Genomic DNA, 14,525 nt, shown 5'->3' with positions numbered 1-14,525 from the left:
CTAGCCCCAGAGACGAACACAGTCTTATATTCAGCAACAGATTATCTTAAAGTCAACTAAAATCAACATTAATGAAGCGTAATATATTTAAGAGCAGCTTTGGAGTGCAAAAGCATTGGAGCATATCCTGAATCTGTCAGAGGAAATTATTCAGGAAAAAAAAACATGGGATAATTTGTATAACTCAACAATGTCAGATAAAGATTAGAATAAAATGTTTTTAGATTTGTAAACAGCAATTCTTTAGGCAAGAAAAAGAGTGACATTTTGTGTTGTCTTTGAAAATGATTAAAAACCCAGTTAATTTCACAAATAAAACTTAATTTAACACAGAAGTCTAAATAATAATAAATACAATTTACATATTTTTCAAATTAATTTCAAAGAATGCTGGGAAAATTTGGGGCAGAAAAGTGAAACTTTGGTTAAATCACAGAAGAAGCAGGACAGTGTCTGTGAAGGAGAGAGTCGTGAGCTGACCGTGACTTTGTGTTGTCCAGTGAGGTTGGGCCATTCACACAACAGCTGGCTCTCAGACAGGGTCAGGATGCAGGGAGTCTCTCCAATCAGCACCGTGTAGTTCAGGCGACTGTTACCTGGGGCCGCTGGGATCAGGTTACGACCCTAAACACAGGGAGAGAAAGGTGATGAGGAGAGGCACTCAACTCAATTCTGCATGCTGTAGTTTTAAAGAAACATTTGTAAGAGCTGTAGATATTTATGGTTATTAAATGTTTAACTCAAGTGAGTAAGACATAATCAACAGACATCACTTTTATCTGTAACCCTCTTTTCTGGCTGACAACAAACTTCATAACGGCTCATTTTCCCCACTAATTATTTTATTCTTTGATGAAAATCACTCGTTTCAGTAAATTAAGGGAAAAAGAAATCACTGGCAATATAATTGGTCCTTTCAATTCTTTTTATGAAGAATAAACTATGGTTTGAGGTTAATAATCTCTTAAAGCAGGTGGCTTCTCATTTTTTAATAAATATTACTTGAATCAAAGTACACCATGAAGTAGTTGGGTGATATTTTCATACAGAGATTGACAGAGATTTGTTGAAGTTGAGCGCATCAATGAAAGGAACACAAAAAGAAAGAACATATGTGACTGACTCATAAAATTGGTCAACAGAAATACTTCAAACAACATTTTAAGTCAATTCAGGGGAATTATCTATTAGTGTTTGGAGCTTGAAATAAATAAATAAATAAAAAATAAAATGAGAACATGCAGAAATTCATCATTTCATTTTAGAAACTTTGCTCTCAGTTTTGCAGTTTGTGCTCACCAGTCTGTCAACCCTGTTCTTGCATTTTTACTATTATGTTCATAAATTTACAAAAAAAAGACTTATTAGTTAGAAAGCAAAGACATCAAAGCTGTGTGCACACATTACAAAGAGAAGACAAAAAAAAGAAAAAAAACATGCATTCAAAACCAAAAAACATATCTTAAAAACTCTATAAATGGATTTCCATGATCTTTATTTGTTTTTTCTGTAGCTGGCATTTTCTGGATTCCATATCTTTGACCTTTATTTTCCCAGGAGGTTTCTTGAGATTAACGTCTTTGTTCCAAGCTAGACCTAGTCAAGATTGCACGCCATTACAAAGTTACAAGCTAAAAATGAAAATACATGCATAAAATAAAAAAATAAAAACAAGCCAGAATGAACATAAAAAGTACAAAGTAAAGCTTAAAAATAGATTGATAAATCAAAGTATTATTAAAAACTATCTCAATCTAAGTTAATCAGACTTTCAGATTTTTACGAAATAGTCAGAATCATGATCCATCCAAAAACCCAAATATTTGTAAGCAACGCTCTTGCAATAAAGTCCTCTCTTATGGTAGAAGTGCAAATATCTTAGTTCTGTGAGTGACCTTTCTTCAACAACAGATCTAGTTATAATCACATTAAACACCAACTTTAAGCTCAGAGATGTGAGAAAATAAGCCCACTTCATGTAGACTTTAGGCTTCAAATTTTTGCTTTCCTATAAATTTCTACAAGATACTCAGAGTAAGCAGAAAGTTTAAATAATTGATGACTGCAAATAGAAGCACCAGGGAACTACACAAATTCACATAAATCAGTTCTAGATTTTTATTTATTTATTTGTCTATATATTTCTGTCAAGTGAACTGAATTCAACACATACAGTTTGGGGGTGTGGAGGAAAAAAAAAGTCAACTTTAGTTCCATCATTTTAGTAAACAGATAAGTATGAAATGAATTCAAGTCTGATTTGACACTTTGACAGCGACAGGAGTTGGGAAGGAAATGATGAGAAAAAATGAGAAACCAGGAAACGGCAATGAACAAAATGCATTGAGGGGGAAAATTATAAATAAAACAAAACATATTGGAAATGTAAGAAACACCAGGAAACAGATGAGTGTATAGCGTAGAAAGGAATGGGCTTTGGTCGGAGTAAAAAAATATAAAGGGAGTGAACATACAATCAGAGTTAGTGATTTAGACAGAGAAAGAGAGAGTGGAGATAGCTGCCATGTCTCCCGCTGACTTAGCAGTGGGACGCAGAGAAAGACTCCTTTTTCCAATCCCGTCGTCTCTGCAGGCTGCTGCCACCCAGCCCTGCTCTGCAACCCTGTAAACATGCATCCCATTCCGTCTCACAATCACAGAACATCCCACGCCATTCTAACCACATACACACACATGCAGAGTTTAAACCACACATGGAATGGAAGTAAGCCACACACAGAGTTGTTGCAACACATAGACACTACAGGCAAGAAGCATCACATGAAGAAACACTCTTATAAAAAAAAAAAAAAACAGGGACACAGGAAAGTGCTTAAAAACAATAGGATCAGATGATTTCTTCTTTTTCTTCTGACACCAAAGTAAAAACAAATCCAACACTGAAAGATGAGAAATTAATTGCATGGCAGGCAAAGTGCACGCATCTGAGGAGCGTTACCCTCCCGGATCCCATCTCTCCAAATTGCATTTTTGTCCATCTCATCAGTGCTTCCACTGGGTAAGCAGTTCCACCAACAAGCCAAGCAGGAGATTTGGCAATTACTGTGATGCTTTTTGCAAATAAATTATCTTTGAAGAAATAAATTATGACGGTTACGCTGCTTTCAGTCTCTTCATGGAAATAAGCAGCGTAACTCCCTTTTTGATAACATAAAAGATAGTCAAGGGAATGGTTTATCTATGTAAAAGATAAAGGCACGGGATACTAGATTCAGTGCAAATATATTACATCAATGTGACACTGATCTAAAATAAATTATATTTATATTGTTTCTTGATTACATTAAGTGTCTTTTTAAACTCAGCTAAGATGTTTTCAGCCCACACACTGCCAGCAGTTAAATGATTGATTTGTGTACATGAGAAATTTGGTTTCTTTAGCTATTTCTAGAGAACAGTGGCCTATCTATTTAATTACCATTGCAGTAGTTGTGTTGCATGTATAGATACAAAGATTTCAGATGAACATAGAAAGATAATACAGTGTCACCTATACATAACTCAGAAATTGACAATTAATTTCACATACGTCCATTCACTGTTAATGAAAGTGAAAACCAATCTAATCCAAATATCATGGACTATAGGCCTGAATGCTTCCACTGTGCCTTTCTAGCACTAAAAATTAATTACACAAATTGAAAAGACTGTTATTTATAAGGGCTGGAGGCTGCTGAAGAGAACTGCATTTATAGAAGTTGCTGATAGTTACTGAAGGACAGAAAATGGCCTTGAAAGGTGTGGACATTTGCTTTCAGCTTTTATTTATGAATTAGTGAGCGATTTTTTTTTCTCCTAATAGACCTTGTGTACACACTCAAAAGTTTTTTCTTTTTTGTATTAAGAGAGCTAGTGATTGTGTTTATGGATGTCAGCCGAAGTTGGCTGTGAAGTTGTTAATACAGCATAAGCTTGCTATAACTGAGACTTTGAAAAGAAAAACATTATTAAAAAAGCACCCAGAGAACGCAACCCTCCGCAAAGACCACAGCGTGATTAAAAAAAAGTGTGACCAGGATCCTAATTTGCATCACCACTAAAACTGAATCTATTGGTTTTTTATAAAAACCCTAACACTTCCTGAAAATTTCATTCAAAGCTGTTCATTAGTTTTTACGTGATCCTGCTAGCAGACAGAGAAACAAACCAACAAACACAACCGAAAACACAACTTCCTTGGCGGAGGTAACAAAAAGGTCACATGTTGGAGCATAAATAACTTTTAAACAAAGGGTTAACCTGTAACCTTGACACCATGGATCATGAAATCAACTGGCATCTTTGACCCATGAGGTGTTCAGCTGTGCAGTCTGACATTCCAACATTACACTGATGCACAGTAGGAACACTTGGTCAACTGTGATGTTAACTTTTGACCCCATGACCTTGAAATCAATTCTGATTGCCCTTGAACCATGAGGTGTTAAGCTGTGGAGTTTAACATTTCTGTTATACGGTTGCAAAGTAAGAGCATGGACTGATCTGTGACCTTAACCTTTGACCTTGACTTTTAACCAGATCACCACTAAAATTAAATCACATGTTCCTTGTACCATGTTTGACATTTCCTTAAAATTTCATGAAAATCTGTCAATAACTTATTGAGTAACCTTGTACACATTCATACAGACAGACAAACAAACAACCAGAACAGATGCTACCGAAAACAGAGGCAGAAGTAAAAAAACAACAGCAGAAAAAAAAAACATCCATCTATTATGGCAAATACACACAATTTATATGACTGCTTTTGATCAGAGTTATGACAAAAGTCAACAACATTGCGTTTTATAGTTAAAAATTAAACACCCTAACTTTTATTGTTGATTATATTTTTCAACGGTCAAATCCTCGCAGTTTTGTTATGTTTGCTACTTTATAAAAGGTAACTGATAACATTTCAGCCTTTCACAAACAGAGTATCATGTAAAAATTTTGTATTGCTAGAGATCATCATAGGCTTTATGGGAGAATGGGGTAAATTTGTGGAATTTTAAAGTGACAGAATCAACACTAACATTCTAAAATCACCATTCAGATTGCATTTATAAAGCTTGTAGTAACAATAGTTGCAACATATATATGCAAAATAAAGAAAATAAATAAGCACATAATATAAAACTAACTAATTCTCAAAACAGTTATAAAAACACAGGACATAACTTTCAGGTTATCACACTGATAAAATGAAAAGGAGAGGCAAGTTGGAAAAAAGCTCTGGAAAAAAAACGTTTTGTGCATTTCTGACCTTCAGTATTAGTGGTGACGTAGGTTTGAGCTCCAGTACACCAGATGGACTCAGTGGTTCAAACACGGGGTCCGGGTAGTAGCTGAATGTCTCATTGACCACCACCAGAGCGTTCACGTTGTCCATGTAAAACCCAATTTCATCTGGGCCGGTGCCTGTCTCAGAAAAGCCGAGCTCTGAATCAGCCACTGAAGGAGCGAGGCAGACCATCACAGAGTTGTTGTACACTGTACAATTCTGAAAGCAATAAAAAGGAAATAAGAGGTAATAACTTTTGCTTTTATTCAGTATGGGAAATCTATTGTCTTCAAAAGAAATTCCTTCTAAATTCCTATCAACTGGGCTTTGAAATAAACTGTAATAATTTGATTTCTAAATAGTCAGCTTTCATGAATTCAAAATGGTCGCACACTGAGTAACGCTGCATTGCTGCCTTTTCAGAAATACAGTCTATAATTTTCTTTTAAAATGGATCTGCTGGGTATAATAACCAATGCTTTCTGTAAGTCAATGCCCTGTGAAACAATGCTGTTAGAACTATTGGAAATGTAAATTGGTTGCAAATTTATGATCAACTGTTAATACCGGGCAATGTGCTCCGCTCCTGTGCTTGTACCTGAGAGTATTTAGATCATTGCTTTAGAGAATACATGAATACAAGATGTCATGATCATGCTTGCCTCAATATATAGTACTGCTCAGAGGCCCATACTAATGGTTTTGCATGTTGTAGATAATTTACTACCAAGGCATTTAATTTGCTTCCATGATTTGCATAAGGTGGAATTTTTTTTCTATTAATCTTGATTAAGATTACAATGTCAAACAAATCCACACAACTGATCCCATTTTTATGTTACGTTGACAAAATTAAACCAAAAAAAATTACCCCCCCCAAAAAAAAAACAAACAAAAAAAAAAAACAATACACAGAGAATTTGTCCACTTTAATAGTTTAAATCTTTGCCAGTTAGTTAATATGTTTTACCAGAATAAAACAGAAGATGAGAAAAATGTTACTGTGATTTGTTGTAAATTAGTGTCAACATTCAAAAGCATCAGCACAGCCCTTTAAGTGCAAAGTAGCACTTTAATAAAAGCCTGTGTGGGATGCATTGTGTAGGTTGTCTGACTCTGTAAATGACATCTTTATCTGCAGGTTGAAGTGCTTTAGCGTTGTTTAAAGTTCAGTTCTTAACCTTGACAACCAACTTCAACTATTAGCGACAGTCAACAAAGTTCTTGTCAAGTTTATCTATAGACTATCTTTAGATGTTCTTCTTCTCATTCACACATGCAGTCTCTCAAGTTGTCTTTCTGTTATACAAACACTCATGTGGTGCAGTGACATTTGAAAAGCTATATGGCCTGAGGAAGTGTTAGATGTCAGAAGGCGTAAAAAAGAAAGCCATCAACAGAGCATGACATTGAAGTGGTTGTTTATGGAGGTGCTCCAGTATATAAAAAAAGGAATCTTCCTGAATGTTTGTCTTAGTTCCCATACATATCTGCAAATCTAAATGTAGTTATTGCTTACTTGGGTGCAACTACAGATTTATATGGAAATGTGTAATGTGTGTATTTATAAATAGGCCCCTGCTTTTTAGTGTATATGTTTGTAATGGGAGAATATGTATGTTAATCGCATCAAGACTCACATGGAAGGACTCTGCCTGCCCATACTTGGCCCTGATCTTTGGTTCTTTAATGGTTGCAAGGTTGGTCCCACTCACTGTCAGTGGAGTCCCACCACTGTGGAGAAGAAAAATAAGAAAAGAGGAGATTAGCATAATAATAATAATAAGAAAACGACATGCCCAATTTGAGAGAGGGGCAAAAAACAATTACAATTATATTGCTGATTGTCAGCAGTTACATCTTACCAAGACAAGCAAAGGAACTCATGTGTCCCAGGTTGGACACAAATCCAGCTATAGAATAGATAATACTGCAGAGATTGTTTGAAGGCAATATTTTGACAAAGTTAAGCTTTGGGATGATGGGATGACAGTCCTGGGCTTGGACATCTAAGTTCAGGGATCATATCATGAACTGCACATTGAGACGGATGTATGTTGTTTGGTTTAGACAAAGAACATATTAAAGCGCAAATAGCACAGATGCCAGTTTTTGGCATCATTGATACCTCAATAGTATTTTGCAATTAAGTAGAAAAATACTATTTAGTTTAAGAGGTTATTTTTGTGCTTTACTTAATGACAGAAACAGCTTTGATTTAAAATATTGTGATTTTTTGTTGTTTGTTTGTTTTGCAAATTATGTCATATTGACAAGTGTTTTCATTTTGTCACACAAAAAAAGAACTAATCCAATTGTATGTGCGTGAGAGTTATGTTCTCCTAATTTGAATTTGTTCATCCTTTTTTCTATGCATGTGTTTCAAGAAATGTGCAAAGTTTTATTGCATTATGTTAAAGTAACCAAAAATGATTTATAGGTATGTTGCTTTAAATTATCATCAATGATGCAAGCTAAAAAGATAAAAAAAATTCTAGGAAAAAGTTACACAAAACTATTTGCCACTTAAAATTTGTTATTTTTTTCCACCAAACTTAAATTGGATTTATGATGTGTTCTTAAAAGATGTCTTACCCTCTTGACACAATCTTTGTTTTACAGTGGCAGCTTCAGCCTGTGAGTCAGTTTTCTGTTGGAGGATCACTACTTCTCACTGCTGCTAGGCTATTAGTGCCACTGTGAAATATAGCTAAGAAGATTTCCTATCATGCGTCTTTCTGTAGATTTCTTTCTCCCTTCTGGGGAATATGCTCTAGTTTCTATCACTTTTAACTGAAATGAAGGGCTAAAAAAAAGCATAAACATTGTAATGCTAAAAGCATTGTATAAAGCTCTTGTAGTTCAAGGGTATAGAAGGGACTTCATGAAGTCTCTTATTGAGAAAACTCACAAATAGATCTCAACTACATAATACTGAGATTTCCACAGATGCCCCACTGGCTTTATGGGGAATGTAATGTAGTAAGTACTCTTGTAAAACAATTTATAAGCCTGGCTACTATTTCCATATACCATAAAGACAAGTAAGAAAGTCTCCTTCAGTTGTCTTGGTATCTTTGGCAGTATCAGTTTTCTGTTACAATTTTGAGTCCTGTCCCTCTTATATATTTTGAATTGCTGTCTACCTGTCTTAAAGTATATTTTAAATTATAAAAAAAAGTTGACAACTACATACACACCATGTGTGCCCCCAAAACACAAACTTCAACTAAAAACTGTAATTTTTGTCCAAACATTTATTGGTTTATTCCTAGATTGTATTTACTACTCTTTAACTTTCAAGATATCTTGGGAGGTTTTCAGAAAGCCTTAGTCTGCTTGTACTGCTTTCATGTAAATGCAATGGATCTGTCGCATAAATCATTCCTTTGGACATTCAGCTGTTTTTACCACTTTCAGCTTTTTCTGCTGAATGTGACTGCACCGGTGTTACCTTGGTCATTAGATGTTATACTATGATGTGACAGCTGCAGCTGACAATCATTTTTTACTTTTCTCCAATCAAAATTCAGAGGAATTATGCATAAAAAGTTCCACGTTTCATATAATCTCAGAATACCTGATAAAATAAAGGCCAGGAATCCCTGAAGGAGCCATTATTAAGATGATACAGGCAAAAATGTCAGCTCAACCATGACATGCTGCCAATCACTAAAACAAAATTTAGTAAACCCTCTGCCATACATGAACAGGAGAGTACATTCTTTCAACGTATCACTACTGACTTCTACAATATCCAGGTCTCTTCTCTTAGTCAGCATTAATCTGACACTTACCCCAAATGACTTGGTGAACAAGCACCAACAGCAGAGGAAATGATTTGAGAGGAAGGAGAGACAGAAGCTCTTAATATCTTAGACTGAGTCTCGCTGCCTTACACTTCACATTCATCTCTCACTCTAATCCAACAAGGTTTAGAATAGCAGTAAATGGAACTGCAATGGCTTGACAGGAGGAGTAAATGATAAAGGTAGGTGCACTGATTCTCACAGAGTAGGTAGATAAAAGACATAAAGTCTGACTTTTTTTATCAGAGCCATTTTTTCCTCTTGGCAGGTTGCCCATTTTTGTCTGGAGACAATTGACCTTATTTAAAATTTTGGATGCAATACATTTTATAATAGGATTGGAGAGTTTATGGACGTCAAGTTTTACCTCTGATTTGGACAACCAACTCTCAGTTTGTGTTTACACATTAGTTACTTTAAATTCTGTTTTATATAATATTCAAATCACTTCTGGTGCAACCATGATGTCTGCAAGATTAAAATTCAGCTTAAAAAACTTGAAGTGAGATGAATAAGTGTGTGCTGTTGAACAGCCAATAACTAATGTTAGTGAAATTGTTTTTATGAAAATATAACTAAAGACAAAATATATTTTAACAAAATAAAATGCAAGAGGAAGAAAGATGAAAGGTAACTAAAGCCTAGGGCACGTTGAAATTACCAGACTTTCCACCAAGATTCTGACATCACTGCAACAAATGCATCATTGAAGTTGATAGACTGCACATGTTAAAATTCTGGCTGTCCTCTAGTTGCTTTCCAGCCCTCTCCTTTCCTCTCCAGCTTGATGGATATTTGTAGTGAGTCCCTCTGTCCCCGCTGCTTCTTTCTTTGTCTAAGTGAGTCTCTTTAGCTTAGGTACATGCTTCAGGGAACAGACAACCAGACAATCAGAATAAACTCCAGGAGTTAGTGAGAGAAATCCTAACACTGTTAGCGTTTTCACCCCCCTCCCCTTTCTTTTCTTTTTTGTTTTTGCATCAAAAAAACAAAAGGCTTTAAAATATTGTCAATTAGACTTGTGTGCTAAAATTACTGAATTTCCATTGAAATATAGCAACTGGTGAATTACCTTGAAGCAGTGAGGTTAGTTAAAGTGGACTGTAGGCAAAATATCAAAAACCACATTGTTTCTTTATCTGCCTTGTCAAGATGAGGATGTAGACCTGGGTGCAACTGTTGGGCTGCTGGACATTGGTGACACTAAATGAATAATTTTTTCCATGCCACTTCTCAATGTAACCTCTTTACTTATAAAAAAAATAATAATTTTATTAAGTAAATTTGAACAATCAGAACAGAATAAGAACTTTTTTCCCCCAACACTGAGATTCTCAGAAAGTCCAACATTCTGATAGTTACTGCAGTTAAATACCAAATGGGGGCAGTAGTGGTGACATTCAGTGCTTTGCTTAAGCGCATCTTAACAGCTAACAGCATGGACTGCCTCACATCCTGCTGTTGTATCTGGAAAAAAAGATGATTTTGTGCCAAAAAAAAGTTTTTGTTTTTTTTTCAGATGAGAGCTTCTTCACTTTTTATTTTTTGAGAGCTTTCTCTGCATTTTTAAAATGGAATATCAGTCAAGCATAATAATAATACACTCTTTCCAACCCTTATCTTTTTTTTTCCATCATTGTCTTTCAGCCAAGTACAGTCACAATGCCCTGCATGTGTACATGTATTGTATTTACACAAAGACACGCTATATGCAGATATAAACTAATATATCGCATTTCTCTCTTTTTTTTCCTGACACTGGCTGAAATGCATGAACTAAATCTAAGCTCCCATTGGTTGGGAACAGCACCCGTTTGTTTGTTTGTTTGTTTTTCCTCGGCTGCTCCCAAATGTAGGGTTGCCACAGCGAGTGAACTCACACAGAGTATTTGGCAAGTGTTATCCACAGAGTGCCCTTCCTGACACAACCTGGGCTCGAACCTGCAGCCACAGGATTACAAGACTGCATCACTGACCACCAAGCTACCGCTGTCCTTAGGAGCAGCACAGCTTGGTTGTTGTTTGTAAGGCTGATTTTTCTGAATTATTTTTTGTTTTTTGGATCAGATGGAAGAAGAATCTGAGGCCAAACATCAGGGACTCTGACTATCAGTAATATGTTTGTTCTCTCTCTCCCTCTCTCTCTCTCTAATTTCCTCTTTCTCTCTCTCTCTCTCACACACACACTCACACAAACAGTTGGTGGTCAGAGGAGAGATCGAGCCTCAGCTGCTTCTTGGCCAGTCCGACTGGGCAAAGAGAACCAGGCATCAACACTTTTCTCTAACAAGCTCTGCATCTTTCTCCACAATTTGCTGATCAGTAACAATAGGGAAGGCATCATCTCAGGGAGATTAGGAATGGGTGAAGGAAAGAGTAACACTTAATTTTAAAATTTCTACAAATATCTACGGACTGAAAAAGATGTTGTTTGTGACTGATCATATACAAAAGAAAGTTATTTAACAGGTGTTATATAAGAGTGTAGTTTACTGTTAGTGTCCTCCTGCTTGTCAGTAACATAACATTATATCTGTCTTTATGCTGTCTAACCTTCTATTTAGTCTGAACTCCACCACTGCCAGATCAACAGAGATGTTTTTTAGCCAATAAAGATCTTCAACTTGAAAATACATACTCATATCTCTCATAGTACCTCTTTAGAAACAATAAATAAATAATATATGAGCCAACATGTCTTAGCAATATGTTGGTGTTTGAACTAAAGCTGTATTAGCAAGAGAGAAGTGAAAACAAAGTATACATTTATAGTATGTATATACATATATTGCATTTCTAGAATTTCTTTTACCAAGTATTATTGAATATTAATATTATATATATATATATATATATATATATATATTACTTATATGAGTAAATCTCCTTCACAAAACCACAAAAAAGGATAACAAATAACTACAACAACCTTGTTTAAATAAGGATAAAAAAATATATAAAGGTAAGGGCCAAGTTCTTCCATATGAAAGTGACTATTCATTATAAAGGCCAATATGAGTGTGTGTCTGGCCTCCCTGACAGTAAATCTACTTTAATGGGAAACTGTTTGCTTGTGTGTGTCTTCCCTGTTGATGTTGCTGTCATGTTCATTGCTGAGTAGTGAGAAGTCTTTATTTATTTAGCTGGTGATGTACAGTGCTGCACGATCGACTGCAGAATGCTAACCATCAGACAACACCAGATGCATTATTTCAAGCAAAGAATTTGGGTCCCACAGATAATTGGCTGATAATAATTAACAAGCTCTATCAACTAATAGATTTTAACATTCAAGAGATGTATCATCTTACATATTCCAATTTTGGATGAACCAAGCAGCTGCTCTTGTTGATTTCCTCCCATACAAAAATGTCGTGTCTGAGTCAATAAAAACTCTCCAGAGGTACTATCAGTTTACCTCAATCTAAACAAGCTGTCACAGCTCTCATGCAGCGATTAAGTCATATTAGATTGCTTCAAAAATGCCTCCTCAAATTTACCCTGCATAACAGTAAAACGCAGGGTTCAAATTCTTAAAGCCACTAGATTTTGAAAATATTCAGCCTGCACTTATCCAGGCTTCCTGCTAGATCCAAATTGAATTGAAGACAACATTAATACCTCAATGCTTTTTGGTACAATTTATGTCCCTGTAAGACCTGCTTGAATTGATTTTTGAGCAGAGATTTATTCCTACAGCACATCAAACATCCCTTCTCAAATATGCTACTTGGCTGACTCATTTGAAAGCTAAATGAACTTATAATAATAAATAAATAAATCAAGCTACATAATCAGGCACAGTCTATAACACAGTGACTCACCTGGCAATGCTCCAGTCAGGTTCTATTTTCAGGACAGTGGGGTCTTCAGTGTAGTTAAACTTGACTTCTGGGTTCCTAAGCTCAGCATCATCAATGTCCACCAAGACGGATGTACTGCCCGGTGCAAGTCCGGCTGGTGTATCACACACTATCTCACGTGCATTCCTCCTGAAAGGGTGGATGAAAAAAAGTCAGGGGAAGTCAATTTTATAGTTAGCATACACTATGGGTGAAAACATATCAGACGGGCTTTCTAAAGACAAGGAAACAAACTTTGTACTGAAAAGTAGAGACAGAATTGTCAGTGATATTAAGGTTTGGTTTTAAATAAAAAACAGGATGCTACTTGATAAAAAAAATACAGCAAAAAACACAAGATGACTGATCACTGGCCACAATTGCATTTTTTTTATTAAAGTGACATTTATAATAATAAAGTTCAAGCTGAAGGGTTTGCATTTTAAACTACTTGTTTTATAACAGAAATACAGAAAACATATCCTCTATCTGATGGGACAATTCTTGCCATAACAAGAGCACTTTAGCACATATGAAGTGCATATCATTTCCCCCCCTATCCCCCCAATCCAAAATGAACTGCTATAAGCATTCATATACTGTACCTTATCTAGATTTCAACATCTGTTTCACAGGTGTTTGAATTTCCCCTGGCATTGTTGAGTGTTTATTTTAATTAATTTCTGCCTGCACTGTGATCAGTTCTCTGTATGTAAATGACTAAGTTGAGGCTGCCGGAGTAGTAAACAAACGCGGCAGTATTTACACTCTAAAAGATACTTGCGTGCCAAACTTTTCAACCCAATGTGATTTTTTTTTCTTTTTCTGCATGCACACTTGGCTGCTATCAGATCCTTGTATGAACCAGAGCACCCCTGGTTTTACATCACTTATTAGAAAACATTGCTCCTAATCTAAACTCACATAGCAAGTTAATGGCACAGGTAAATGTGGTCTAAATAAAAAGCTGCATGAGTGTTTTTCCATCCAGTTGTCTTTTAAATTAATTTGAAGATAGGGAACTGCAATGAAACTTTAAACAGAAAATATTCCATTTGTAGAACACTGTAGATAATGTAAAATTAGAATGTCCCCAATAAAACCTCTGCTTCAGCTTGTGTTTTTAGATAAAAAAAAGAAAAAAAATGGGTTCTTCATAGAAAGATGATAATGGATTGAAAAACAAAAAACAGGTTTTAAAGTCATGTTTAACTACATTGATACTTATTATTATTGGTGCACTGACAAGAAAAAAACACTAGATAAGTGATGTAAAAAGATTTTGTGTGCGCTTGTGTCGATACTTGTCCCACAGGCAAAATAACATTTTGAATCAGTCTTGAGTAAAGTCTCCAGAAGCAACATTATCTAATATGTATTTAGCACAGTTGAGTTGTGGTTGCTTTTCTGGGTCATGATTTCATAGGAGCGATGTATGTGTAAGCTCTATATACAGGTGCTGGTCATAAAATTAGAATATCATGAAAAAGTAGATTGATTTCAGTAATTCCATTTAAAAAGTGAAACTTGTATATTATATTCATACATTACATACAAACTCATATATTTCAAATGTTTATTTCGTTT

At 35.4% G+C, this 14,525-nt stretch overlaps 1 protein-coding gene across 2 annotated transcripts in view; it reads right to left on the bottom strand.

The window, feature by feature from the left end:
* Positions 1 to 14,525, bottom strand: part of plxna1a (plexin A1a) — a 220,124-nt gene that overhangs the window by 35,637 nt on the left and 169,962 nt on the right. For both annotated transcript variants that reach the window (XM_037976950.1, XM_017411304.3), the window contains exons 16-19: positions 12,921 to 13,088; positions 6,928 to 7,021; positions 5,270 to 5,506; positions 481 to 624 (exon numbers count right to left, since the gene is read on the bottom strand). In XM_037976950.1, coding sequence (XP_037832878.1) covers positions 481 to 624; positions 5,270 to 5,506; positions 6,928 to 7,021; positions 12,921 to 13,088 — 643 coding nt within the window. The remainder of the gene's footprint in view (positions 1 to 480; positions 625 to 5,269; positions 5,507 to 6,927; positions 7,022 to 12,920; positions 13,089 to 14,525) is intronic.

Source organism: Kryptolebias marmoratus, linkage group LG8, assembly GCF_001649575.2.
Source record: "Kryptolebias marmoratus isolate JLee-2015 linkage group LG8, ASM164957v2, whole genome shotgun sequence".
NCBI classification, from domain to species: domain Eukaryota; kingdom Metazoa; phylum Chordata; class Actinopteri; order Cyprinodontiformes; family Rivulidae; genus Kryptolebias; species Kryptolebias marmoratus.
This window is presented reverse-complemented; position numbering and strand designations above follow the sequence as displayed.